The following is a 27,430-nucleotide window of genomic DNA, read 5'->3' on the forward strand; positions in this document are numbered from 1 at the left end:
TTTACAGCTTATGACACAACTTTTATTAGAAAAGTTATACATAACATAGCATCAACTATTTTCAAGAACAATATTAAACCCGATAAGCAACAAAACCAGACTAATAAAATGTGTTAACAAGAAACTAATGACCTTTCTATAATCAAACATTATCTACATGACTGTACAGAGGGAGGGAAAATCCATGGTTTACAGGCACGTATTGAAAATAAAGCTGCAATAGCAATTTTATACAATTACCATTCTCAAGACACTGAATCATCAAAACAGTAATTACGAGTTCACTAATTTAAAACATTTCACATAATTTAAAAGTACTGGGTATACACTGAAGTCTGAGTTTGAAAAGTGATTTTTTTCCCCACACAAGTGCCAACACTTAAGCTAGAACTTTTCAGTGTGAGTAATTTTGCCCTAAAAAGTTAAGACATGTTTTGAGAATCATAATAGTCACATAATTTCTGGTGCTATCTGGTCTGTTAAAAATAAAGCCTTTATTTGGATGTTTTTCTTAAATTACAGGAAGCTGGATATAAAGTTCCAAACACAGGAGTGTGCAGCATTGGGAAAAGATCAGTACTAAAACTTGTAATAAATATCAGAGAAGCCATTAGTTACTAACAGCATTGTCTGCTTAAGGGCTAAGTCAACCAGGTGTATAATTTCCCGTCAGTCTGTCCTTTCAGTTGGCATAGCAATTTCTATTTTCATGATCTGAATACTCAAATATATCCAAATATCTTTTTAAAACTTTGATTTATAGCTTCTGGAAAGTTATAAATGTTTTTATATTTATTCTACTCTAAAAAGTCTACTTCTGCTCATTTTAGAGCCTCACTAAAACAAGAGATTTTAGGATAGTCAGGTTCATTAAAAAGTTGCAAATGGAATGACTTACAAAATAAAACACTTTAAACCAAGTCCTATCCTTTTGTAGCTGAAGGGTTTTACTTATAGCAAAATTTCACACCCCCTCTTGGTCACTTTAAAATGTATCTCAAGAGGACAATGTTTGGGGCACCATCCCTAAAAACAGCTGTTAGATCGCCAGTGTTACCAGAGGGAAAAGACAGCTTCTTTCTGTCAAAGACTCACACCACAGTTCTTACACTGTCCGGCGTTCTTTTCCCCTGACACGTTTTCCTTTCCCATAATACAGTGATGGAGAACTAAGATAAAAATCCTGACTTATCCTGACGGCTACTCCACATTATCACATGTGCCAATATTGCACACATCTGGTCTGAACTGTTAAAATGACCTTCTGGGTCCTTGGGTGCGCCTGTTTTCTCCGTCGGAACACAAACACATCCATATAGGCAGTTTCCCTTAAAGATGAAATTGACAGATTTAAAATACTGGAAAATGAAGAAAAAGGCAGAGACTTTGTACAGACAAAAATCTAAATTTTCTCAAAGGGTTTTGTGTGCCCAGACATGGGGGCAATTTGTATACACTAGTGAAATGCACACTAGCTATAATGCTTCTAGCTGCTCAAATAATGTGGAACCTCGGTCCAGGGGTCGCAATGATGTCACTGTAAGGTTCTTCCTGTGTCAGCTCGATAGCTTGTTGCTTTTTAAGAACCAAGAAACTGTAGAACTTTGCTGCAGCTTGCTTTCTGTTTGTGTTTCGACATAACTCAAGCAAACTGATAGATTCAGCTCCAGTTTTAGCAAGAGCTCGCTGAAATAAAAAAGGAAGAATTAAAGTAATCTCACAGGATGCCCGTTTTGGATACTAGGAAAAGTACACTGTATGTTCTGCTGGGAGTGGGCTTTAGTGAGTGAAGATAAGGGGGCAAAGCAAATGTGGTACAGTGAGCACTTACCAGTCCTAAAATACCTATTTTGAGAAGCCCTGAGCAATGTGCCTGGTGTTTCACAGATGCTCAAATAATGATTCAACAGATATGTTCAATGATAACTAAGAAGATGCAGACACGCAAAGGAGCGCTATAACCCACCCCCACAATTTACACCACTGGGAAGTGTTCACCTGGATGCTTTCCAGGCTTACTTTTTTTTTTTTTTTTTTTTTTTTAGAGGGAAGAGGCAGAGTAGAGCCCGACCCCACAAACCATGGGATCATGACCTGAGCAGGTATCAAGAGCTGAACGCTTAACTGCCTGAGCCACCCAGGCTTACTCTCGGCTAAAACGTAGCTCTGGAAAAAGTTTCACAAAGGAAGACTTTCCAGTGGTAGCATGTTGCTTTTTTTTTTTTTTTTTTTTTTTTTTTTTTTTTTTGAGGGAGCAATGTCAAGTTTTCGCTCAAGTCTTTCTAAGTCTGGACTGGCACACCTACCTGAAGACCATGAAGCATCTGCTGAGTCCTTTTGTTCCATCTCCTTTCTTCTTGATCCTGATCACCTCCGGAAGCATCTTCATCCTGAATGAAAATGACCCAACACAAAAAAGCTGACAAAAGTGTTCTGCATATCCTGAAAGCTCTAATTTGTGTATTCTGAGTGAGTGTATCTATGTCTAGTATGAACTTTAACTTGGCTGAATAGATCATTCTATACTGGTCTGTATGGATGGTCTACACAGCATGGCCCTTTGACTCTGGCTGGTTGGTGAACTATGGGCATCTGTTAAGACTGCTGACTTAGACTGGATATAAACCAACTACGACTGCTTCTTTCAGCTGCATATGTATCTCATCTCACTGTGGACTAGAACCAGAGAGCACGCAAACGAGCAAGTACTACTGGTCTGGATAGGGTTTTAAAATGAAACGATTAATACTTGATTTTACTTGAGCTGCTGGGCTCGCAGTCACCTGCAGACCTGTCATGCTGCAACTGTGTACCAGCATGACATTTCCAAGAGCCAGGAGTTTACAGCTTCGTATGTAATAGAATGCAGACGGACTTTAAATACTGATCCAACAATGAGTCTCAGACAATGTGGTGTAGAACAGAGTCTCTCTGAGGCTAAATCCTGACTTATACCCCATATATATACCCAATCCATAACCTTCTAGTCTTAGAAGAAATTTAAACTTCCTAGAAGATATTTTAAATTTCCAATAAAAATGTTAATAAAAAATCTGACAGCATCAAAATAATAAATTCCAAGTTACCTAGAAAAGCTTTAAAGAACCAGAAAGACTCCAAATAGCAAAATAATGGCCCAGCAAAGAAAAGCCGTTCGTAAAGCACTTAAAAAAAAAAAAAAAAAAGTCATCCAAACCTTTATTTTAGTCAGAGTCACATCTCATCCCTGCCTTACGAGAACAAAACTCATGGGAAGTGGGTATATAACTGATTTCCTGGCCACAAGACAATAAAAGTAGCTACAAACCAAGAAATCAGTGAAAGGGCAGTCGTGTGTCCTTTGAAAGCCCACAGGGAGCCAATGAGATACAGCAGAGCATAAAACTTGACGTTCTTAATGATGATCCAGATCAGTAAGAATTTGGTTAAATTTTGTGTGAACATTCTTCATCATTGTGATGCTCAACATCAATTTACCTTAGCTCTAATATGAGAAGTAAAAGAGAGCTGGTTGAAGATTTTTGCTAAGTCTGGGATGGGAATTTATTCATCAGATCTTTTCCAATGTTTCCTTACCTCCTCCTCCTCATCATCTTCCTTCTCCTTCTCTTTTTCCTTCTCCTTCTCTGGTAAAAGTTCTAACTCTGGAATTAACTGGCAGATATTTGGAGGCTCTTCTGGGGGCAGCTCTACAGGGGGGATTTCCACCTGCTCTACCTGCTGGGGCTGAAACAGCAGAAAGAAATACTAGGTCATATTATCATACTTCCTTAAAATCAAAATGTGATTATCTCTTTTTGTCCTTAACATTAGGTTACAGAAGATATTAATCCATTATTTTAACAGAAGTATTTAATCTTACTTTTTAGGCATCAAATACTTGTAAGTCCATGTGAGAAAGTTGTAAATCACAAGAAAAACTACAAACCGACCCGCCCACTAACTCAAAGGCAAAGCAAAAAGGCTTTAACATTAAATAGCCCATATTACCAACCATTACCACATAAACGGTCTTATTGCCACCAAGCTTGGGCTTGCCTTGGAGCTCTTATTGGCAGCAAACTACAGGAATGCGGAGTCCTATCTCTTGAATTTCCTTCCTCTCAGGCTTCATATAAACAGTTAAGAACATTAAAAAAACAAGTTCTCCCAGGATAGTAGCAATAGAGTAACCCGCTTGTTACCGGTCCTCATCCTCATTCCTGAGCTCATACAGAAAGATGCTCTCTTTGGCAACTCTACCATCAGAGGGCACAGAAAACTAGTTCTCTTCTGCCAAAACCTCTTGATGGAGGCTGACCCAAGAGCCTAAGGTACATTATTCTATGAACTTAAGTATAAAGCAAGTAAGGTGTAGTGTAAGGCTTCCTAATCTTAGTTTTCCTATCCTACATGAACTTAATGGTAGACTGTCTCATGAAGTAGCCAGATGTTACTTTTTTCTAGCAATGTGACCAGTATATTCTGATTATTTAAAAAAATTTTTTTAATGTTTTATTTATTTTTGATACAGAGTGACAGAGCATGAGACGGGGAGGGGCAGAGAGAGGAGGAGACACAGAACCAGACGCAGGCTCCAGGCTCTGAGCTGTTAGCACAGAGCCTGATGCGGGGCTTGAACCCATGAACGTGAGATCTGACCTGGGCCGGAGTCAGAGGCTTAACCGACTGAGCCACCCAGGCGCCCCCCTATTCTGATTATTTAGTAAGATAGCTTAAATGGTCACATACTACAGGAACCTGAAACAGAACAGACAGCCTAAGAACCCATGCATATAAGGTCTACAATGTAGACCATTATTGAAATAATGGTTCTGGGGAAACTGGACCCTGATCTTATACCACACACAAAAATCAACTCAAAATGGATTAAAGATTTGAATATAAGAAGATTGGAAACCAGAAAACTACTAGGAAAAAACAGGATGGGTAAGCTCCTCAAAACAGATCTTGGCAATAAAAGCACAAATCAACCTACAGCAAACTAAAAAGCTTCTGCAAAGGATGCTATCAATAAAATGAAAAGGCAGTCTACAGAATGGAAAAAATCTTTGGGAATCATTTATCTGATAAGGAGTTAATATTCCTAATAAAGAATTCACAAATAAAACCAGTCTGATTCCAAAACGGACAGAAGAGGTTGAATAAACATTTTCCAAAGACCCTATAAATAGATGGTCAAAAGGTCCGTGAAATGGTGCACATCTCTGAAGCAAGGAAATGCAAATCAAAACCACAATGAAGGATCTCCTCACCTGTTAGAATGACGATTAGCATCAAAAGAGAAACCCTGGTGCACTCACTATGGAAAACTGTATGAAGGTTCCTCAAAAAATTTAAACAGCAATTCCACTTGTGGGTAGTTATCCAACAAATGAAATCACCATCTTGAAAAGTTATCTGCACCCTCATGGTCACTGCAGCATTACTTACCACAGCCAAGATATGAAAACATGTCCATTAACAGAAAGAAAATATATGTACACTATGGAATATTTACCACGGGTAAGAAAATCCTGCCTTTTGCAATAACATGGATAGACATGTTATCATGGGGGGCATTATGCTAAGTAAAGTAGATGCTGTACGATCTCACATGTATAATCAAAAAAAAAATTGACCATCTTCCTCACCCCTAGTAACTACTCTTGTACTCTGCTTTTATGAGTCCAAGAGTATAAACTTATAGTTAGGTTCTGGAGATCTAATACACAGTATGGTGATCTTACAAGTTCTCAGGACGAGAAAAAAAAAAAGTAACCATGTAAGACTATATATATATATGTGTGTGTGTTGTGAAATGATTCCATAATATCAAATCATTGTTTTATACTATAAACTAATACATATGTTCATTTTATCTCAAACTGGAGAAAAAGCGTTCAATCTTGCTGACAAGGATATAAAAAACCAGTATAAAAAAAAAATTGGTCAGACACCTGGAACTAGGTATTATTTACAAAAGTGACAACCTGTGTTCATTTTACTCATGACCTATTTGATACTTGAGGAATGTAATAGCTTCTATGTAATGATTTTCATCTTTAATCGAGAATTGTCAGATTCACCTGGACTAATGTATGAGAAAGAAAAATAATAAACTGGACCAAAGTTCAGAGTTAACCCAGGATGGTCATGTTAGGCCCCTCCAAAACAGGACTGTCCAAGAAAAGTCAGAAAGGCTCAAAGTCCCAGATATCATCTCCTACTTAGGGGACACTGTGTTCACATCTTCAGCTGCCATTCTCTCTCTCTAGATCCACTCCCTGCCATTAATACTTCATAAGGGCTCCTATTACTAGGGAGCTAAAATTCTTAATGACTGTTATGCTTGCTTACAGGGACCACAGGCTCTGGTTCAATTTGTCCTGCTTTCCGCTTCATTCCCTGGGGAGGTGGTGGGGGCATGGCTGACCCATCCAGGTTTGTCCTGCTGGTCTCCATCACTGAATCCTGGAGGCGGCTTGGCTCTTCGATAATGGGCTCATCTGCAATTTGTCATACGAAGAGACATGGATCATTGTCTTCGACATATAATATTAAAAGTAAATTCTCAAATATTAAGACAAAGGTACTTTTCCTCTAATGAAGAAGGCCGAATAGAACGTGCCCCCCACCCCAAGTACTCAAGTTGTCAATACATTTAAAGGTGGAAAAGGGCCTTAAAAGGACAAGTCTTATCACCTCCGACCCAATGCTGGATAATCCTTTTAGCAAAGATTATCAGCCAGTCCTACAGTTTAAACCTTTCCAAAAACAGAAAGCTTCCTATTTAACAAAAATGATCCAATGCTATAGTAAGGAATGTGTTTCCCTGTCCAAAAATTTGAGTATACTCCTTTGTTCCTGATTTTTTTTACTTTGGCAATATAAACTTCATCAAGGAACTATTCCAACAGAATATACCAATAACATCACGCTGCTGGTGCTGCTGCTGCTGGTCCTCTCTGGGAACCTCTGGATTTTCAAATTCTTTGAGGAATTCATCCAAATTATCAGCCTCTCCTCCTTTCCTCCTCTTTCTAAGATCTTCTGGTACTAGTGGTGTAAGACAGCGTGTAAAGAGCTAGGAAAAGGAAAAAAATCTCAATCATAAAATAAAAATCACATTAAAATCTACCACTAATGGATGATTTCTACTTAATGTTAAATTCACACTTCTTTCCATCTTAATTCTTAAAATACAGGTTAACAAACTGTAAGTACAACAATTCGGGAAAAGTCAATAAAGTAAAAATTATCCACTGTCTTATAACTTGGAGAGAACATTAAAATTTTAAGTTTATATGAATGTGCAAATAATGTTTTTTTCCACTTAGTATTATATGGAAGTCTTATTTTTAATAATTTTAATAACCGTTCAATAGTCCAGATTATCTTCCACAGAGTGGAGATATATCTATCTCCGTGTGTATCACATTTGAACCGCTTTTTGCTATTTTGTTGTTTTATTACAGTGTAATGGACACACTCACAGAAATGGCTTTTTTCCCATATTTTGAATTACTTCCCTAGAACTTTTCCTAATAATGAGATCACTGAATCAAAGACTATAAAGACTTTCTTCCAAATAATTACATCACTGAGATTCTAATAAATAAGTTTTACAACAGCACTGCTGCTCTGAAATATTTCAATTCTATGCATATTTTAACCTTAGAATAACAGTCTTAATAGCACTGCTTCACTGCACTTCATTCTCCACTTTAGAACCTTGTTTTGGAATAGTCTGAACCTAAAACGAGCAGAAAAGAGTATACAGGTGAAAGTAATTCTCTCATTAAAAAAATATTCTCTGGCTTTATTTATTTTGAGAGAGGATCCCAAGCAGGCCTCACACCTTGAGTGTGGAGCCCAGTGAAGGGCTCAAACCCGCAAACCATGAAACTGTGACCTGAAAGGAAACCAAGTGTTGGATGTTCAGTGGATTGAGCCACACCAGCGCCCCATCAGAGAATTCTTTATTCCGGGAAAAGAAGAACTCCACGATGGTTTAGTTTGAAATCAGTATCTAAGGATTGTAGACCTGAGGTACAGTGTACGCTAAGGTAATAGAACTAGTAATTTATCAGAGAGAGGTTGAGGAGAGAAAATTATTAAAAACCACAGTTTTTTCATATAGAAGAAATTCCTTCTACACCTTTTAGAAATGCAGGTGTCAACACAATCTTTCAGATTAGGTTATGTTCAGTATATTGTGATTTAAGTACACAAAGGTGCCATATAGTTAAATTCTGTAAACTCTAATACCTTCAGTAGTCTGTTATTCCATAAAGGCTGAGCAGGTAAGGAGAAGAGTTTTTCCACTCCCCCTGTTTCTTTCCACATCATCAATTTCTTGGTGGGTGGTGCCAGATCCAAAGTAGTAACAATATCAGAATAATCACTAAGCTGGGCTCTAATGGTCTTACTATCCAACTCTTTGATGCTGTCAACAATCAGCTTCCTCTTCCTCTTGGCTTTTGTTTCTTTGACTGGAATGATAGAAGAAAATAAGGTCACTTTCCTGTGAGGCCACCATGAAACAAAGAGCTACCAGGATTGGTCTCATTGTATCCCTGCTTTTCTATACACTTGGTAAAAAAAACATCAAGAGGGCAGAATCTGTTTTGCAACTGATGTTTCTACAGTATCACGTAGAATAGAGACTGGCACACAATAGGTGCTTGATAGAAGTTTGCTGAATGAACAAATACATATAGACTTTAAGCACAAATTGAGTAAAATAATGCAAGTGCCAATGTATTTTTCCCATGTAGGTTTATAGTGTAAACAAGGAACTTACCACCCTTGGGTTCAGATTTGGGCTCAAAAACTGGGTTTTGTGACTTATTATTACCCAAGTGACCATTAAGAAAAGTTAACTTTATCTTGCATTATCTCTTTATTTTCTCATTTGAAATACTGCCAGCCAGTTATAAGAGTTGTAAAATACTTAGTCCTCTGTAAATAACTGCAATTACTATGATTTTCAGTGGAAAAGTCAGAATCAACATAGGACAGTTGTACAGATGGATGAAGTTAAAAAAAAAAAAGGCCCACACTCAGATGGCCCTGAACTCCACCCTACATACTTACTGTATATTCATTGGTAATCCTTACTAAACACTCTGCAAAGTAGGCAGCATTCTCTTAATTTCTTTAGCTACAAATTCAACATCACGTCCTGTCAGAATGTTATACCCCACTGATTTTTGTGTGTAAAATATTGAGTTCAAAATTAAAGATTCAAAAAGATGTTATACAGAAACGGCCCTTGTCCAACCCTTACCTCCAGCCACCGAGTTCCCATCTCTGGAAAGTCAAAGTTCTTAAAACAGACTGCAAACCTGACTGTGCTTTTTTCTTTTCAGAGTACAAGTCGGGGAGAGGCAGAGTGACAGGGACAGAGGATCCCAAGCGGGCTCTGATCTGACAGGCTGACAGTAACAAGCCCGATGTGCAGTTTGAACTCACAAAATGCTGAGATTACAACCTGAGCCGAAGTTGGACACTCAAGTCAGCCACCCCAGGCACCATGATTATCCTATTTTTAACAGTACAGTGTATCCATCCATTTTCTCTCATTTACAGTAAGCTCTCTACAATATTGGTCACTAATACAGTGTGTTCAAAGTCAAGTACAGACTTCTTTATTCTATTTTCGGTTTCTAAAAAGATGTCTACCAAGCACTCTATATACCAGAAGCCCAAGTCATATTTTTGGTGATCAAATTTTAAGTAAAAAACTTAAAAAATTTATATATTTTATTTAAAAGTGATAGCTATATCTTGAAGTATATTGTAACTAATTTCAAGTATTCTACCCCACTGTACCCATAAACTATCTAGAAATTTTACTGTCACATTCAAATTACCTATCTTGGCCTCTTTTACTGAGAAGCAGCACCCCAATGTTTTCCTGTTTCTTAGAATCACATTTCCAGTTTAAAAAAAAAAAAAGGATATGCTTAGGTTTTCCCAGATTGTGGTCCAACTCTGCAGAATCAAGAACTCTTGGAAGGTAATCAATCTTGTATTTCACTGTTAAATGCCTTACAATGTTTTCTGATTGTTACAAGTGACCTTTAGGATTTTGTGGGAACCCCAAAAGACTATGTTTTATTTTAGAGCAATTGTACAGATATTAAGATATTCGATTATAACTGAAGGTTTTAGGATAGATGCCTGACAAAAGGAAAGAAGCTTAGTTATCTAAAACCAGAGTAGCAGATTAGAGAAGAACAGGCAGAACTAGGACCTTATACTCTAAACTTCAGAAGTCAAAAAGTCTGTTTGCTCACCAGTGATATCAATAGGTTCCAAAGCAAAGGCTTCTTCCTCATTTGGAACAAGGGTTGTCTGATCAGTCAGAGTTGGCATTGGTTCAACAGGATCCACTGAATCAGGACTATCAGGTCCACCCACTATAAAAAAAGAAATTCGGTCACAAAAGCCTTGGGCATTTAACACGTCTCCTACAAATGGGGTAAAATCCCCTTGAGAAACTGAAAGAAACCCACTGGTACCAATAACAAACACTTTTCTATATGTAGAGTCCCTCCTCTTTTTTTCGCCAGTAGGGTTTACCTCTGGAGGAACACAGTTAAACATGTAAGAGAATCAGAACTCAGCACTGCTTAGAAGAAGATTCAGAATTCATTAAAAGCTGGAACTTTGAGGTTGTGGTCTTCTACATGATTGTAGGGATGCTAATCACGTCCAGGTCATGGAACAGCAAATGCTTACTTGACACGTTATCATCCTCATCCATATCATCGTGTGCAGGCTGTTCTGGCAACATCACACCTGCCTCAGACAGGGCAGGGGGGTCGTCAAAGATACCACCATCGTTGTTACTTATAAGTTTGTCATCTGAAATAGGGAATGTAATTCAGTTCCAACTTGAATGAGAAATGCTAAAATAGCAGCCAATCACTGGGAAATACAATTACATTAAATTAACCAAATTAAAAAACTCCAACTTCCATCTGTGGTAGCATACAAAAGTATAAAACCAGATATGAAAAAATTTCTCATTCTTAATTCTAGTTCCTATCTCTCTTTAAAATATATTTACTTATAATATGTATCAAACACAAATAGAGAAGTTTTAAGAACTAGTACACCTAAAAACTCCGAGACCAGCACCTTTAACAAAACTCAGGTACATTTGTATCATTTTTTAGGATACAGTTTCACAGAAAACTTTAATGAAATCAACTGGTCACAATTCATACACATATATATAAAGAAGTGCTTAAGGCCTCAAATGAGTGACTGCTCTAAAACACCACAACTGAACAAAGAAATGACAGAATAACCACCTTTGTGACCTACCTAATATACCACCATCATTTCCTTCTCCAAAATTGTCGTCCTTATACTGGTCTTCATATTCTAAATGGTTAATTTTCTCATTCAGATTGCTGGTGCTCTGTTCAGGCTCTAACAGGAGGTTAGAAGCGCTAGTGCTCACTAACATGTCATCATCCTCAAAAGCACTGCCTTCTCTCATGATCTCACGGTCATCCATTCCGAAATCTCCTGAACAAATTTTAGTTATTATAAGGTGAACAAAGTTACAAACATCAATGTTATAAATTTAAAAAAGTAGCTAATGATTTAAAAAATCATTAGCTGCTTTTTAAAATTGTGATGCCACATCTACTTATGGAAGCCTTATTTATAAGCATTAAAACATTTAGTTTAAACTTTAAACCTTTAGCATTTCCATTTCATAAGCTGGGGCATGACTAGCAAATTCAAAAGTAGGACCCAAATTTATATTATCTTAAATGTATTAAGTATGTGTGTAGGTTAGGTCACATAAATATTCAGACTTAAACTTGTTTACAACGTGTAACATCAAGTATTTTCATCAAGAAAATACTCTGATAACGTGTGTTAAACACTATTCAAAAAGAATAGTAGGTACATAACAAAAATTGTTCCAAAGTGATTAATTTAAAAGTGGGTATTACTTCAACGTTGGAACTTTTCACACATATCCATACATAGGTTCTATCACTGTGTATGGGAGGCAGGAGTAGGCAAAGAAAGAAATCAAGTTTGGTGCATAAATGGAAATGACGGCTCATATACTGGTAGGAGGGCAACTTCTTTTCTTAATGAAAATACAGGAGATGAAATTTTGTTTTTCTGTCATCAATAATGTAACATATGTCTGGGTTTTCTTTTTCAAATTGCTAGAGTGCAACAACATAATTCTAACATTATTAGTTAGTGGCTAGTAATGTTTCTCTATTACCAAAATCATTTTCTTGTAGAATACTGATGTTCCCAACTTCTTCTCTCATGGTTATTTCTTCCACTCTACTCTGGTTCAGGCTGAACTGCTGGGCCACATCTATGTCACTTTAAAAGAATTTCAAATACACTTTAGTCTCAAGTCTTACCGTGGTGTGTGTGTGTGTACATATACATATACATACACACACACACACACACACACACACACACATACATAAAATCCTAATTCTCTCTATAAGGAAAAACACACACACAAGTTATCATCATTTAAAAGTCTAAATATATGATACTAAATACCATTTAAGATCTTTTCTAAGTTTTTAACATTTGTTCCTTTTTAAGAGACGGAGAGAGACAGAGTATGAGTGGGAGAGGGGCAGAGAGAGGGGAAAACACAGAATCCTAAGCACACTCCAGCCTCTGAGCTGTCAGCACAGAGCCTGATGCAGAGCTGGAACCCATGGACTGTGAGATCATGACCTGAGCTGAAGTCGGACGCTTAACCGACTGGGCTACCCAAGTGCCCCTACAATTTAAGAATCTTAACAATGATTTGGAATTTATTTTGTATGCAAATTTAGTAACCATAAATGACCAGTAGGCAAAATCGAATATGCTGATTATCACATAAAGAGATACAGAGGAAAAACTTTCTTGCTCTTTGTTAGTTTGGCAGAAGATAACCATAGGTGACTTTAATATACACCTCCAGAGAAAAAGCATTAAGCAATACTTCATGCTTACTGATAGGCTTATGTAAAGCACAAACCTAGAAAACTGTTCAGTTTACATAAGCTTCGGCCTAAGCACATCTGAATTCTCCTATCTTAGCTCTGTTAAAGTTGACATCTGTACAGTTTTCCTATAGAAGAAAAAATTCTAGGTTATATGCTTCATATTTACACACTATGCTAATTGAGCTTATACATTTTAGCTTCATGTTAACTTGATATCAAAACAGTCTAAGGAAGACTATATACATGTGGAAACCTATGTTATTTGTAGATTAAGTCAACAATTAAGAGAGGGAGGGACATACTCTAAGTCAGGCAGTGGCTGATCAAAGTCATGAAATTCTTCAGGTAAGGTAATAGCATTGTAAGCAGCTTCTCGATTTTCTTCAGGCAGGTCAACAACACCTGGAAAAGAAATGATAAACTTGAAGGCCTGGCTACATCACAGATTATCTAAGGATCAGAGGAAGGTAAAGTTAGCATAATCTCCTAAGGTTGTAGTCCCGAAAGATTGATAATGTACACAAAGTACCACTAAGACTCAAGTACTTTTGCTTTTTATACTCATAAGCCAAACTACTTGCTTTCCAAAACAAAGTCAAAGCACTAATAATGCATTAAGGTGATTGAGACTTGAAAAGGACAGAACAAATAATTATTAGTGATAGTTTTCTTAATGCAGTGTATGCTAAAAATACATTACTTTTAAAAAGAAAAAATTTAGAAAGCATGGTTACTTAAGCAAAATGTAATTAGTATCCGTATATTAGATACCATTCAAGTGCCACAGCATCTACCTAAACATCTTGCTTTTAAATAAAATCTTAGGTCTCAAAAACTTCACCGATCAAATATTTAAACTGCAGTACTAAAACATAACCTCAGTAGAAACTACCATATCAGGCATCTCTCTTATACATCATTAACTTAATTAGGATAAAATTTCACCAGTTTTAAAAAAATTATAAAATGACATGAATTCAGATAAATATCATAATTATTTATGCAGATGGAAATTTGGTTGCTAGAATCCAGTTTTAGAGTCAATCACTATCTAAAGCAAAAAAAAAAAAAAACACTATAGAGAACGTTTAATAAAAGTCTCAAGTTACAAGTAAATTTTAAGACTATACTAAAATTAGTCAGGAAAAAAATTTTAAATCCTACGATTTTCTTTTCTGAGCTACATTTAAAAAATTCATGTAACAATCAGTTATCAACACATCAACGGACTCAGTTCTACATATGATGATGAAAAGGCCCTAAAAAAAAGGGTGACTGCCATAATTCCTTATGTGTGACTGAAGTGGGTTTCTTCCCTTGAACCACTGCGTCTCCAAGCCTTGCCCTATTTTTGAAGTGTTCCCCTGTACTACAATTAGAACAAAACAAGTGGAAGCAGAACACAGGTTTTGCAGTTTTCATACATGAGAAAATCCAAGGGTCTAAAAAAAAAAAAAAAAAGTGGGGGGGGTCAACAATACCTGGCCGAAAAGCCATCTTTATCTTAATGAATGCTTCATTACAGTCTGCAAGGAGATATTTGGCTTTTCTGTGGTAGATTCGAACTACTCCCAGTAAGAGATGTCCTGATGTTCGGAGCGCCATCTTCACCTAAGAATAAAACATTAATATTGATCTAATTTACAAAGTTAATTTTTTTGGTTTTAGAGGTAATCATACCTCAAAGCTTGTACTTTGTGCAATTTATGGACAGCTTTCACTTTGTCTCTTCATACTTTTAATCATTTACGTTACCTTATAAATAAATCACCTGTATTTATTTTATTTGTGCCTTTACCTATAAATTTTGAGTATCTATCGACCAAGACTAGACTGGCAGTAATCCATGAAGGAACACAGATATGAAGGTAGCTATGCAGCAGCAGCAGCAGCTAAGGCATCCCACAGACTGGCATCATAAGCACATGAAGGAATAGAGGGCACTCTTGTTTGCCAATCCAGAGTCCCTGCTCTTTGCTAGCTAGCTGAACTCTATTTGTCTGGGGAAGTGAATGCTCCCAGCCTTGAAGAAGTCTCCTTCCTCTTTGCTAATGCTTCTTGGGTGGGCACATAACCGAGTTTAACCAACAAGAAAGAAGTGTAAAGTATGTCAGTTTCTGAGAAAGATTTTCCCAAAAGAGAACAAATCCTGCCTCTCCTGTGCTGTGAGCAGGTGGGGTCTGGAGCTGCTTGTAGTCATGAGGCCCTAAGTATAACAACAAGAATCCAACAGGAGGTTGGGGAGTCCTTAGATGAATGACTTCATTGAATGAATTCAACTAATCTTGAATCTTCCTATTTCCAAACTTCTAATTAAGTAACCCTGTTAATTTCCTGTTTAAGACCTTTGTCACTGAGTTTATCGGTTGACTGGAAAGCATCATAATGAATGAAGGGTAATGGTAACCCATCTTTTTTCACAAGAAAATATACTCCTCAGTCTCTCTTTTTTTCCCCCAAGGTAGATCTCAATCAGTGCTTGTGTGGGATGAGACACAGTAGTTGGGAAGAGAAAGTGAAGTAAACACCCAATCTAAATAGAATGATTCAAAATTCCTCTGGCTAGAATATGGAAGTTTTTGAAAACAAGACAACATGAACTCAAATTCTAAGGTAGCAAAGAAAGTTGTTAATCATTTGGCTTTAATTATGATTAGCATGCTATGTTACTGATAAAATGAAACACTTATTTTTCAGTTGTGTGTGTACGGTCGATAGCAGCCTAGGATTCCATTTACAGGGATTCTAAGGCTCTATCTTTATGGCAACTTCACAAGACTTACAACATAAATTATGAAATTTACTTTAATTCTTAGTTATATCTAAAATTATAGATTTGTGATCAAATCTAGGACTTAATCATCCTTTATATGAAAAATAAGACCAGTGCACCCTTCGATAGCTCAGCTGGTAGAGCGGAGGACTGTAGGCTGGATACGTGTGAAAAATAAGACCCAATTAAACAATTGCTCCTAAGGGAAGGAAAGAATCTACCTTTATGATATAGTCTTAGGAAATTTAATATTGACTGCACCTTCACCTAAGAAAGGAGGAAAGGCTTAAAATTAAAACCCATTGCATGCCATTATCTTGTAAAGAATTAGCAACTTTTTAAAAAGGTGCTGTTGGGGCAAAAGAGTTCTTTCTGCATTAGTTTGGTTCAGAGTTTAGCATAGGAGGAGGTAAAGTGAAGTATGGCTATTTTTGCTGTTGAGCTAATGCACGTTAAGAGTACCGGTGTAATAAGGAACACAGGCTATATACCCAGGGAAAGCTCTACAGAGGGTAACAGTGGCTGTTACTACAAAACGGTGGGGAGAGGGGGCAGAAGCCACGCCGTTACAACTGAGCTGTCTGTCTGACACTTGTTCTAAAACCCCTCACAAGAACTGCATAGGAGCAAACAACAGAAATTTTAGTTCACTAAATTTTCAAGTTAGTTCACTCTGTGGAAATATAAATTCTATCAAAATAAAACAAGATCAATCATAAAAACCCACTTAGGGGGTTGCCTGGATGGCTCAATTGGTTGAGCATCCAATTCCTGATTTTGACTCAGGCCATGATCTCACGGTTTGGTTCCTGAGGTTCATGAGTTGGAGGCCCACATCAGGCTCTGGGCTGACAGGGCAGAGCCTGCCTGGGATTCTTTCTCCTTCTCTGTTTTTCCCCCACTCGCACGTGCTCTCTCAAAATAACATTTAAAAAAAAAAAAAAACACTTAGAAATGGTTTTAAAGTAAGTTGTTCTTCCTCACAGCCTCCATAGCTTTTTACTTTATTCCTGAACTGTATGCCTTGCTTTGTGGCTATTGGCACATGCCTTCATATATCAGAGTATCTTGTATTCTTTTGTAGTACCCCTAACAGGGTAAAAAGTGCTCTGCACATACTATGAAAAAATTTGTTATCCTTTCAAGCCAAATCACCCTCAATATTTGCTTACAGGTATTAAAGATTAGTCACACATATCAATTTCAAGAAAAGAGCTCAACTTCTCCTTTTTCCATTCACTTATCTCAGCACACCTATAAAAAGCAGAAAACATCATATTCTCATACAATTCGACCAGCAGTGAAAACTGGTACTATCTTCCCACAGAGCAAACTATTAATGCATATCAGAAATCTTTAAGTATACCACCTGGCCCATCAATTATATTCCTAAACATCAACACTAAGGAAAAACTTACAGATGGGAACAAAAGGTCACTTAACATGCAGTACTGGTTTTGATGTATCCTAACCTCACAAAGGAAACAATCTTGAGTCAAACAAAAAAAGGGGGGGGGGGGACACCTGGGTGGCTCAGTTGATTAAGCATCCGACTTTGGCTCAGGTTGTGATCTCACGGTTTGTGAGTTCAAGTACTGTGTCAGGCTCTGTGCTGACAGCTTGGTGCGTGGAGCCTGCTTCAGATTCTGTGTCTCCAATCTCTCTCTGTCCTGCCCCCATTCGTGCTCTCTCTCAAAAATGAATAAACATTAAGGAAAAAACAAACCCCTCACAGATGTGAACAAAAGACTTGGCAAGCAATGTTTATTCAATGGTTAGTTTTTAAAAAGAAAATAAATCTGTAGTCTTACCAAGTAGAGAAATCTTTGTAAATTTTAATGGCTGCACTTTACACGACCAGAGGAATTAAAATTTTAAAAATTAGGAAAAATTATAGATTATCCCAAAAAAGATACTGATAAAATAAATCATGTACAACCAAAACAATGATTTCCAGGTCCATAATCCTTTATCTTAAATCCTAGGGGCCAAATGTGTTTTGGAATTAAGAACTTTTTTATTATTAAGGTAACAGTGCATATAATCTATTAAGACATTCCCAGGAGCATCCCAGGAGCAATTTCCAATAATCAGTTACATTAATAGTTCTATAGTGAATATATGAATACACAAATGACCTGTTTCTATTTTTTGTATTTAAATTCTGTGGATAAGAGACTGTGACACTGTACAATGCAACCATGAAAAATGGTGGTAAAGCTATGAACAGAGCTTTTCCTAAATGCAGTCTTGTTATAAAAAACATAATGCAGTTTATGTGTACATGTTTATGTGTAAAACACATGCACACATTTTAAAGGCATACCAAAATGCTAAAGATTTCTCTAGGTGGTAGGACTAGAGTTCATTCTATTTCCCTGTTAGAAAAATTTTCATTTTATATCTTAGAAATAACACAATAGTAATTTCTTTAAAACTAATAAATGCCACCACCTGTAACTCTAAAACCGGCCAAAATTCCAGACAGATGGAAACTTTATAATTTAGCTCTCATTACAAATACAAACTTTCACTTTTCACACCTAAAACAAATCCTTCCCACAAGACTTTTCTGAACAAGTCTCTTCTAGATCCCAGCTTTATTCATCTGAGATTCCCTTGCTTTTTCAGCAACAAAGAACTACTCTTATTCACACATCATGGTAGCCAGCATTGTCCAAACTGCCAAATCTAAGAGCAGCTCTCAATGCAGTCCAGACAGCTGTATCCGGACTGTTTTCTCAACAAGACAACTGGAGCACGTATGGGTTAATATGAGGTCCAGGAAAGGACCTTTAAAACACAGTTGTAATATGTGTGTGTGTGTGTGTGTGTGTGTGTGTTGTATCATATTTAAGGATTTTTCTTTTGAGATTAGTCCTTATATATTTTGAAGTCAATGTATCTGTTTTTCAGTGAAGTGTTAATGATATATGTAATTGTGTATGTTGTAAAGGTCCTTTCTTGGCAACACAAAAAAACCTGGATTATTTCCAGATACACTATTTGTAAAATACAACAGTGAAAACCATTGCCTCCGAACACTTTCACAGGACATTAATAAAAGCTCCTCTAGGAACAGAGCAGTAAACAAGGCAGATAAGGTAAGGACATTCATGAGGTTTCCATTCTAGTGGGAGACAGTAATTAAATATTTAGAAGAGCATAGTGTGAAAGTTTTGAGACAGGGAAAAAGCTTGCTATCTTCAAGAAACAGCAGTAGGCCTGTGGAGCTGAGGAGGAACAAGAATTATGGATACTCTTTACTAGATGGCTAAGGTAATTAGATCTGACCCCTAACACTTTGTAATTAATGGGTCCCTATCTTGAATATTTTATAAACTCCCAAATTAGAAACTCCTATACACATGTTTAAGTACAAAAACATCTAGAAATATATTTGGGTAGTGCCTGATCTTACACTTATGGACCATGAAAACAGGCAAGTGAAAATATCTGTGCACTTACAGAATTTTTAAAGGAAAAAACATATCATAGTGGAATTCTGGATAATCTAGAAATTTTTCTTTGCCTCCAAAGACGATGCAAACCTAAAAGGCTGTTTTATAAAACTGTTTCGCGTATCAATAAACAATCAACAAAGTGAATAAAAATATCAACAACAAACATACCTTTGGTGAGATGATACTTTCCACACTGCTCTCTAAATTACACTCAAAGACATGGGCTTTGGTTAGCTTCTTATCCCAATGGGCTGCTAGCCAAATTTTGGCCAGAGGCCCTCTCTTACTGAGGACAAAATGTGCGTAGAACATTGTTCCGGCTGATTATGAAACAGGAGGAAATCTGAAAGGGAAAAGAGTTAATATAACTACCATATGAAAACAAAGACTTATCAAGACATATAAGAAATCTGGAAATAAAAGTTTCCTATTCTTTTTAATATGAGAATTATGAAAGGTTGAGAACAGTATGCATTTATAAAAACAATCTGTGTTAGTTTTGAGAAGGCAAGACCCCAAAATATTAGGTGAAGGGGAAAGAGACAAAAAGAGTCCTATCATTTTCATATCCGAAATAAAAGTGCCAGGTTTTTTTTTAAGGTAAAAATTATCACCAGAAAACTCTAATTTCGAAGTTCCATCAAATGTTCATTCCATTCCTACCCTGATCACTGACTGTGGAAAGAGTCTGCCTCTGGGCAAAAGCTAGAGAATATATTCTTCATTGCAAGAAAAGTAGGTCTAAGAATACACAGGCACAGATATTAATCAATGTGTAAGTTTCCATTTTTAGAACCTCATTAACAACGATTCTCAGATAGATGCTTTATATGACAATTGCTACCTCATGACAAGCACTGTGCTAACAAGCAGTTCATACTGTACCAAATAAAAGTAGGTGGGTTGGCCCACCTTTACACATGAGTAGTTTAGAAAAGCCGAGGCTTAAAAAACATTATATATATAGTTTTCTCAACTCAGGAACTTGAAAAGCACTTATCCAGTTATACTTTACACACTAACTTCCAAATAGTGATACAGTGTAACATTTATCTTATGACAGAAATAGTCTCAGTAGAAATACAAGTGTTATTCACATTTTTCTGTCAGCAAGCTATATTATCAATATAAAAGAAAAAAAAAGGCAACCTAAAATCTCCAGTTTATAGAGTACATTAACTGTGTATGTTTCCTTCATTTCTTGTGTTGGTATTTCCTTTCATTTTCTCTTACATACAAGATTAAAAAAATGTATTTTGCCAGATGAAATTTTTAAAAAATGTCCATGACTACAATAAGATATACAAGTCCTGTTTTTACAGAAGTGAAGCACACCCATAGTAGAGAAGTACTTAAACATTTCTATAATATTTTTCATCTTGAAATAATTATAGATTCACAGGAGTCCCAGAAATAGTACAGAGATCCCACTTACCCTGTAACCAGTTTCCCCCAATGGTGACACCTCATATACAGTTATCAAAACCAGGACACTGACATTGGTGCAATGTGTATGTATAGTTCTATGCCATTTTATCACATGTGCAGATTTGTGTAACCACCACTGCAAGTGAATAAGATACAAAACTAGTTCCTCAGCACAAAGCTCTCTCATCTCCGATCCTTTTTAACTGTCACCCCCATTCCTTCCCCTCTAGCATTCCTAAGTCCCAGCAACAACCACTCTGTTCTTTATCTCTAATTTGGTCATTTTGAGGTCATATAAATAGATTCTTACAGCGTAAGAATTTTTGGATTCAGCAGTCTAAAACTCTTTAAGATCCACCAAAGTTGTTGCATGTTATCAACAGTATGTTTCTTTTTATCGCTGAGTAGCATTCCATGGGATAGACACACCACCATGTGGTTTGTCAATCACCTACTGAAGGATATTTGGTTGTTTCCAGTTTGAGGATGTTTCAAATAAAGCTGCTATAAATATCTGTGTATACAGACTTTTGGTGAACAGAGTTTTCATTTCTCTAGGGCAAAAGTCCTGAAGTAGGATTGCTGGGTAGCACCATAAGTGTATGCTTATTATTTTTTTAATGTTTATTTTGAGAGAGCAAGCATATGCATGTGCATGCAACTGGGACGGGACAGAGAGGGAGAGAGAGAATCCTAAGCAGGCTCCAGGATGTCAGTACAGAGCCCAATGCGGGGCTTGATCTTAGAACTGTAAGATCAATGACCTGAGCCAAAATCAAGAATGAGATGCTTAACTGAACCACCCAGGTACCCCTATATGTCTTAAAAGAAACTTTAACATAATGCCTACCAAAATCCTACACAGCTTTTTGTATAGCCATTAACAAGATTTCTGTAATATTTCTTCAGAAAGGCAAAGGAATGAGAATAGCTAAAACTATTTTTAAATAAAGAATACAGTGGGATGAATTTGTCTAACCAATTTCAAGATTTACATAACATAGCTACAATAGTCAACATTGTGTGGCAGAAAGAAAAACACACAGATAAATGAAACAGGACATGAACCCAGAAATCCACATACATAACTCCAACTAATTTTTCACAAAGATGAAGAAACTTGACAAAGGGGAAAGGATAGTCTTTTTAGCAAATGGTGATTGGATATCATCCACATGAATCTTGATCCAAAGCTCACACATTATATAAAAAGTAATTCAGGGGTGCCTGGCTGGCTCAGTTGGTTGAGGGGCAACGCTTGATTTTGGCTCAGGTCACAATCCTGTGTTGGTTTGACCCCCGCATTGGGCCTGTGTGTGACTATAAGCTGGCAATGCGGAACCTGCTTGGGATTCTCCAGACTCTCTCTTCCCCTGCCCCCACTGTCTAATAAATACCCTTAAAAAAAAAAAAAAAAAGTAATTCAAAATAAATCAGAGACTTAAATGTAAAACTATAAAATTTTTAGAAAAAAACCAGAGGGGAAAACCTTTAGTACCTAAAGCTTGGGAAGAATTTTAGACAGGACACCAAAACCATGTCCCATAAAGAGAAAAAAAGTAATAACTGGCCTTTATTAAATTAATAAATTTTGTCCTATAAAAGAGTTCACTGAGAATGTAAATATACAAAATGGGAGAAAAAACTGAAAATGACATATTTGACAGGAACCTAGACCAGAATAAAGAATTCAAAAACGCAAGTAAAAATGTCTAATTAGAGAGGCACCTGTGTGGCTCAGTCCATTAAGTGTCCAACTCTCGGTTTCAGCTCAGGTCATGATCTCAGAGTTTCCTGAGTTTGAGTTGTAGGGCTCTGTGTGGGTATCCAGGAGCCTGCTTGAGATTCTCTCTCCCTGTCTCCCCCCACCCCCACTTGCACACTGCATGCAAGCACTCTCTCAAAATAAACTTTAAAATATCTCATTAGAAAATGTGCAAAAGAAATGATGAAAAATTCACAGGAAAAGATATACTAAAGAATAAACAAGAAAAGATGCTCAATATCACTAGTCATGAAGAAAATGCAAATTCAGACCCATGAGACATCACAGCACATTATTAAGACCTAAAATAAAAAAAATACTGGCAACATCAAAGGTGGGTGAAGATACAGAGAAGCTTCACCTCTTATATACTGTCAGTGGGAATGTACAATTTCTTTTGAATTAGCTTAAAAAAATCCAGAGAAAGTTAACTCTAATTTTCATGTTTTTGCAGAGACTGTAAATTTTAAAATGAGAATCTGAAATTTTTGAGATTTTTGCTTATTGTACGTTGAATTAACCGTGCTCATTCTTTCCTGTAATGTACAGAAAATATATATTAAACATATCAGAGACAAGAGATTTAATGCCTGTTTAAAAAAATGTTTGAAAGGGTCGATGGAGGATGGTGGTGCAAGAGTAATTCAGTCAGGTTTGCCTCTTCTCCGTTTTCCATCACTTAATAGCAAAGGGTCCTGAAATTAACCCTCAATCGCTGAACCAGACACTTCAGGGGATTATTCATTCATACTAGGAAAACTGTCTCAAAAGGAAAAAAACAAAAACAAAAACAAGAGGCTACAGGCTTCATCAACTGCCCAATGTTATGAATTCTTTCCTTAAACGTGACTAAGGAATATGAAAAGTAGGAAGAATTCAGATTAAACACTCCAAGCTTAAATTAGGTACCAACACCTCAAGTGTATCTTATGTCCTGCTCAGCAGTATATTTCAAAATATGCTTCCCATAATCAAAGAGAGCCTATGTTGCAAAGCAGTGCTTTTACTTTAAGCCTTAATGTTTGTTAACCTTAAAATTAAGCTGCCTCTATAGCACTATAAATAAAGTCTACAGGATTTTGCAGAAATCCAGTGTGGCAATCAATGTGTTCTTAGAAACACAGTGGCTGTCAGGCACAAGAAGTCCCAATTTTCACTACAGAAGATAGCTATATTCCAAATAAAAATCTCCTTAATATTTAGATCTTAGAATACTGCCTGCTGCATGACAACTACTAAATATGTACTTAATAAATAAGGAAATGAAATACACCAAGTGATCTCATAATTGACATATGTAAAAAATTCTGGAAATTTCAGAAATTAAAACTACTAGCACTTTCCAACAGGTGTCAGCAACTCATGGCCAGAACTTAAGCTGCTAGTCAGTGTACCATGCCCAGAATATCCCAGTTATGTGAAGGCAAAGATTCCTAAATAGATGCTTTCTTGGCATGGGGTGGGGTAACTAAAGCAAAGTGATGCTAAAATTGTTCCGGGAAACAATTAGCAAGAGGAAATCACCCTAATAACTATAAGAGGCCTGAAGCACAGTGGTGGATCAACTACTGGCTTCTATCTTAATAAGGAGAAAGTACAATTTTTTTAAACAATTTTTTTCTTACTATTACCAAACTTTAACCTTAAAAAAAAAAGTTGATTAATCTCTGTAGATGTTGAAGATTCTAAATCTGTTAATCCTTTGTAAAAGATCTTAGCATAAAGCCTACATTTGGCCCAAGAGCAGAGCTTAAGCCATTTTAGGATTTCTCATTTTTTTCTAAAACAGCAAACTTTTTTCAATATATCCTAAAAAGTAAATTAAGTCTAAAGTGAAATGACAAATCTATTTTAGAACAGATTTAGAAATGGAAAAAATGGCAATTTATGATCTAACCAAAAAAAGGGCAAATTACAGCTATGCTTCTACAATATTAGTCGTTATGTATGGTATTTAACTCATCTGTTAGAAATCAGGGCAGGACAATGGTTGTATAAACTCGGATGACCTCTTTCAAGGGCAATTTTCCAACATCTTATGAAAATCTCAAACACCTGAACCTGAAACTGCACCTCCAGTAATAATGTCAACGACACACCTAGAGATACATAACAACAACAACAAAAAAGTTAAAAACTGATGTGTCCATCCTCTTCATGACAGTCACATGAGGTGGGCACCAGCCCATTTTACACAGGAGGAAACAGAGAAAAGGAGAGGACAAAGGTCACTAGCATTTAATGCAAGTAGAACTTGAATTTCAGAGCTCACACCTCTCACTGCAACTGTGTTGCCTTGCCAGCATGTCTTTTAATGGCAAAATATAAATAACTTACCTAGCTGCTAATTAGTGACTTTTAACAAATACACCCATATAACAGAATTCCATGCAGGCTTAAGCAATAATTACATATGTATATGTATTTTTTTTTAAAGGAAGGTCTGCCTGTAATATATATTTAATGCACTTACATAAAATATCTGTGGTGTACAAATGAAACTGCTGACACTGGTTTCCTTTGGAAAGCGGGTCTGCTGGGAAAGTGTCACCTATCTTTTTGTACTGTTTGACTTTAACTTGGAACATACACAAATACCATCTACTCAAAGTAAAACATATTATACTGAAAGTCAAGACACAATCCTGCTCTGCTATTAACTAGCAACTTAAGCTACTAAGTCTGTGTGGTTCATTTTCACAAACTATAAAAACCTGGAAGGTTGAAATTCGGTGATTTACTAACCTTGGAAAACATCTATACCTAACTCAGATTAAGAATGTGATATCTCCAAAGGGCGTTGGGGATTGTTTCAGGAACAGAAGTTATTTCCAACCCTGAGGCTAGAGCTCCCCACCCTTCTGCTACTAACATTCTTTGAACAACAGTTTTACAATCAAAAGGTCCTGGATTCAAATCCAAATCCCTCCTGCTTTGTTCTGTAATGGTTAAAAGTTACCTAACAATGGAGTCTTAGCTCTCACATCTATAAAATGAGGACGTTAATCAAACAGGGCAAGGAGAATGAAGCAGAACAGCAAACCAACACAATCCCACCAAGATGTAAATAAAGAGTAAATTCGAAAAAAAAAAAAATCTCACGGCAGAAAATACAAAAGCATGATCATGCCTAACAACCTGACATCACAACATTTAAACAAAAAACACAAAACCTTCGTTTCTCAAACATTGTAAGTTTCCCTTCTGCACCAAACTCCCCCCACAGCCCACCAAACCTGTCACTATGAAAGACAGTTTTTCATAAACAAACAAAAAAGTTAATAAGGTTACTCTTTACCAATGTAATTCTGACTTGTGCATGAAAAGCACTATGTCCATTAGTTCTACACTGCTGTCACCTCAACCATTTACGAACTGTTAAATAATTTAATCACTGGATATGGTATATGTCCTCATCGGTGTCTTTCTAAAAATATAAGTTGTCTCCAACATTAAAAAAATAAAATTTAATGACTCTACAACTTAGGAAAGCTTCTCCAACCTGTCTCTAAAATTCTGCCGTTTCACATAGCTCACTGGCATTTGCAACCATTTTTTAAAAAGAATTTTTTTCTGGAATTCAGTGATGATTCTAAACAGCATTATGAGAGCAAATATTAACGTCTGCTTGCAAAGAGAGCTGACAGACATAAGCCTTTACCAGAAATCCTTAAAAACACAAGATTGGTTCTGAACCCTTAAGACAGTCTAACAATCATTTAGGGTGGGCAGACAAGCCCTCCAGGGTTTCCTTCTTTCAACTTTGAAAGAATGCCACTAGGTCTGGCACCACAACTAGACAGTGTCACCCCACTCTACCACAGCAGATCAATCGCAAAGACTTTCTCAGCGAGGAGAAAGACATCAAACATTGGCCAGAAACCACCTTCCCAAAGCATCTCTGTATCAACGTCCAAACACTCAATATCCCTAAAGATGAGAAAAGTGGGGGGGGGGGGGACCAATTATGCTAATTTCCTAAGAATCAGAAGCAACTTCCCTTGGTCGCGTTTTCTATTGGTCTGTCCAGTATGTAACATTCCCAACGTAAAATATTTCCTTTAAAAAAGGGGAAGGGGAGCAGCAGTCCCTGGCGAGGGGCCCACAGCGGCCGCCTGGGCAGTGCCCGCACATCTCCGACCCCCACACGCACGCTCGGCAGACGGTGGCTGCCCCTCCGAGCTGCCATCGCCGGCGCCGCCCCGCCGCCGCCGCCGCCCGCCCCGCGCCCCGCGTCTTCCTGGACAGCCATTTTTACCCGAGTAGGCGGCCCAGTCCCAGAGCGGGCTCGTTCAAACCTTCTCCGCCTCTCCCGCCCGCACCCAGGGATCCCTCGGCCTCCTCGGGGAGACGTGGCTCCCGAGGGACCGGCGGAGTAACGGCTTTTTCGGTCTTGGAACGGACCAGAACCAATTGTTACCAAACAAGCGATAATGCGGGCCGAGGTTGCGCGGGTCCTGGCCGAGGGCGGGCCCAGGGAAAGCGGCCTGGGCGGGCGGCGCTGCCGTTCCGGAGCTCGGAGGGTGGTAGCACGGCCACTGTCCCGGGACACGGCGAGCGCTTTCCTCCCTCGCTCTCCCTCCCCGCCCCGCCGCAACACCCCCAGAGTCCGGCTCCAGGGTGGCTGGAAAGCAGGGAAGGGGTAGGGGGAGGGAGCCGGAGGATAAGAGGGGCTGGCCAAATATCTTACCTTGTACTCCGCCGGGAGCTGGGCGGGCTGGGTGGCCTGGGGAGGGGGAAAAGGGTCGGGGGAGGGGGCGGGGAAAGGGGGGGAGCCCCTGTGAGGTGTAGCTTCGGAGCAGCTCCCGCCGCCGCCACAGCCACCGCCTCCTTTCCGATTCACTCAAACAAACAAGATGGCCGCCGTTACGCCGCGGCTCTTCCTGCCGCCCAAAACCTCGGTTCAAATCGGCAGGATGTTTACGGTCAAAATGGTACATATGCGCCTGCGCAGCCAGCCTTGGACCCCGAAGGAGGGGACGCAGGCGCAGTGATCATTTCCTTTTCTTTG

The 27,430-nt window shown here is 37.7% G+C and overlaps 1 protein-coding gene across 2 annotated transcripts; it reads right to left on the minus strand.

The window, feature by feature from the left end:
- RAD21 (RAD21 cohesin complex component) lies at nt 1-27,285 on the minus strand. Of its 2 annotated transcripts, none has more exons than XM_029923556.1 (14): nt 27,110-27,285; nt 19,395-19,569; nt 14,471-14,600; nt 13,292-13,391; nt 12,251-12,357; nt 11,320-11,523; nt 10,729-10,854; nt 10,284-10,406; nt 8,251-8,474; nt 6,907-7,066; nt 6,340-6,488; nt 3,577-3,726; nt 2,307-2,390; nt 1-1,686 (listed from the first exon to the last, which is right to left on the minus strand). In XM_029923556.1, exons 2-14 carry the CDS (start codon nt 19,536-19,538, stop codon nt 1,495-1,497), a joined length of 1,893 nt encoding a protein of 630 aa, XP_029779416.1. In that variant the 5' UTR covers nt 19,539-19,569; nt 27,110-27,285; the 3' UTR covers nt 1-1,494. The 2 variants fall into 2 exon arrangements, with proteins under 2 accessions (XP_029779416.1, XP_029779414.1); XM_029923554.1 differs by having other exon boundaries at nt 11,320-11,526; nt 27,110-27,284.
- Nucleotides 27,286-27,430: the final 145 nt, after the last annotated feature.

This window comes from Suricata suricatta, chromosome 15, assembly GCF_006229205.1.
Source record: "Suricata suricatta isolate VVHF042 chromosome 15, meerkat_22Aug2017_6uvM2_HiC, whole genome shotgun sequence".
Taxonomy (NCBI): Eukaryota; Metazoa; Chordata; class Mammalia; order Carnivora; family Herpestidae; genus Suricata; species Suricata suricatta.

What these genes read in the sequence shown, in the direction of transcription:
- RAD21 (XM_029923554.1), bottom strand. Translation starts at nt 19,538, where the DNA reads ATGTTCTACGCACATTTTGTCCTCAGTAAGAGAGGGCCTCTGGCCAAA. An exon ending in GGAACCTATTGATATCACTG is followed by an intron (nt 8,475 to 10,283) that starts GTGAGCAAACAG and finishes CTATCATTCCAG; the next exon opens with TCAAAGAAACAAAAGCCAAG. An exon ending in AACCAGAGCCTGTGGTCCCT is followed by an intron (nt 3,727 to 6,339) that starts GTAAGCAAGCAT and finishes CTGCTGTTTCAG; the next exon opens with CCCCAGCAGGTAGAGCAGGT.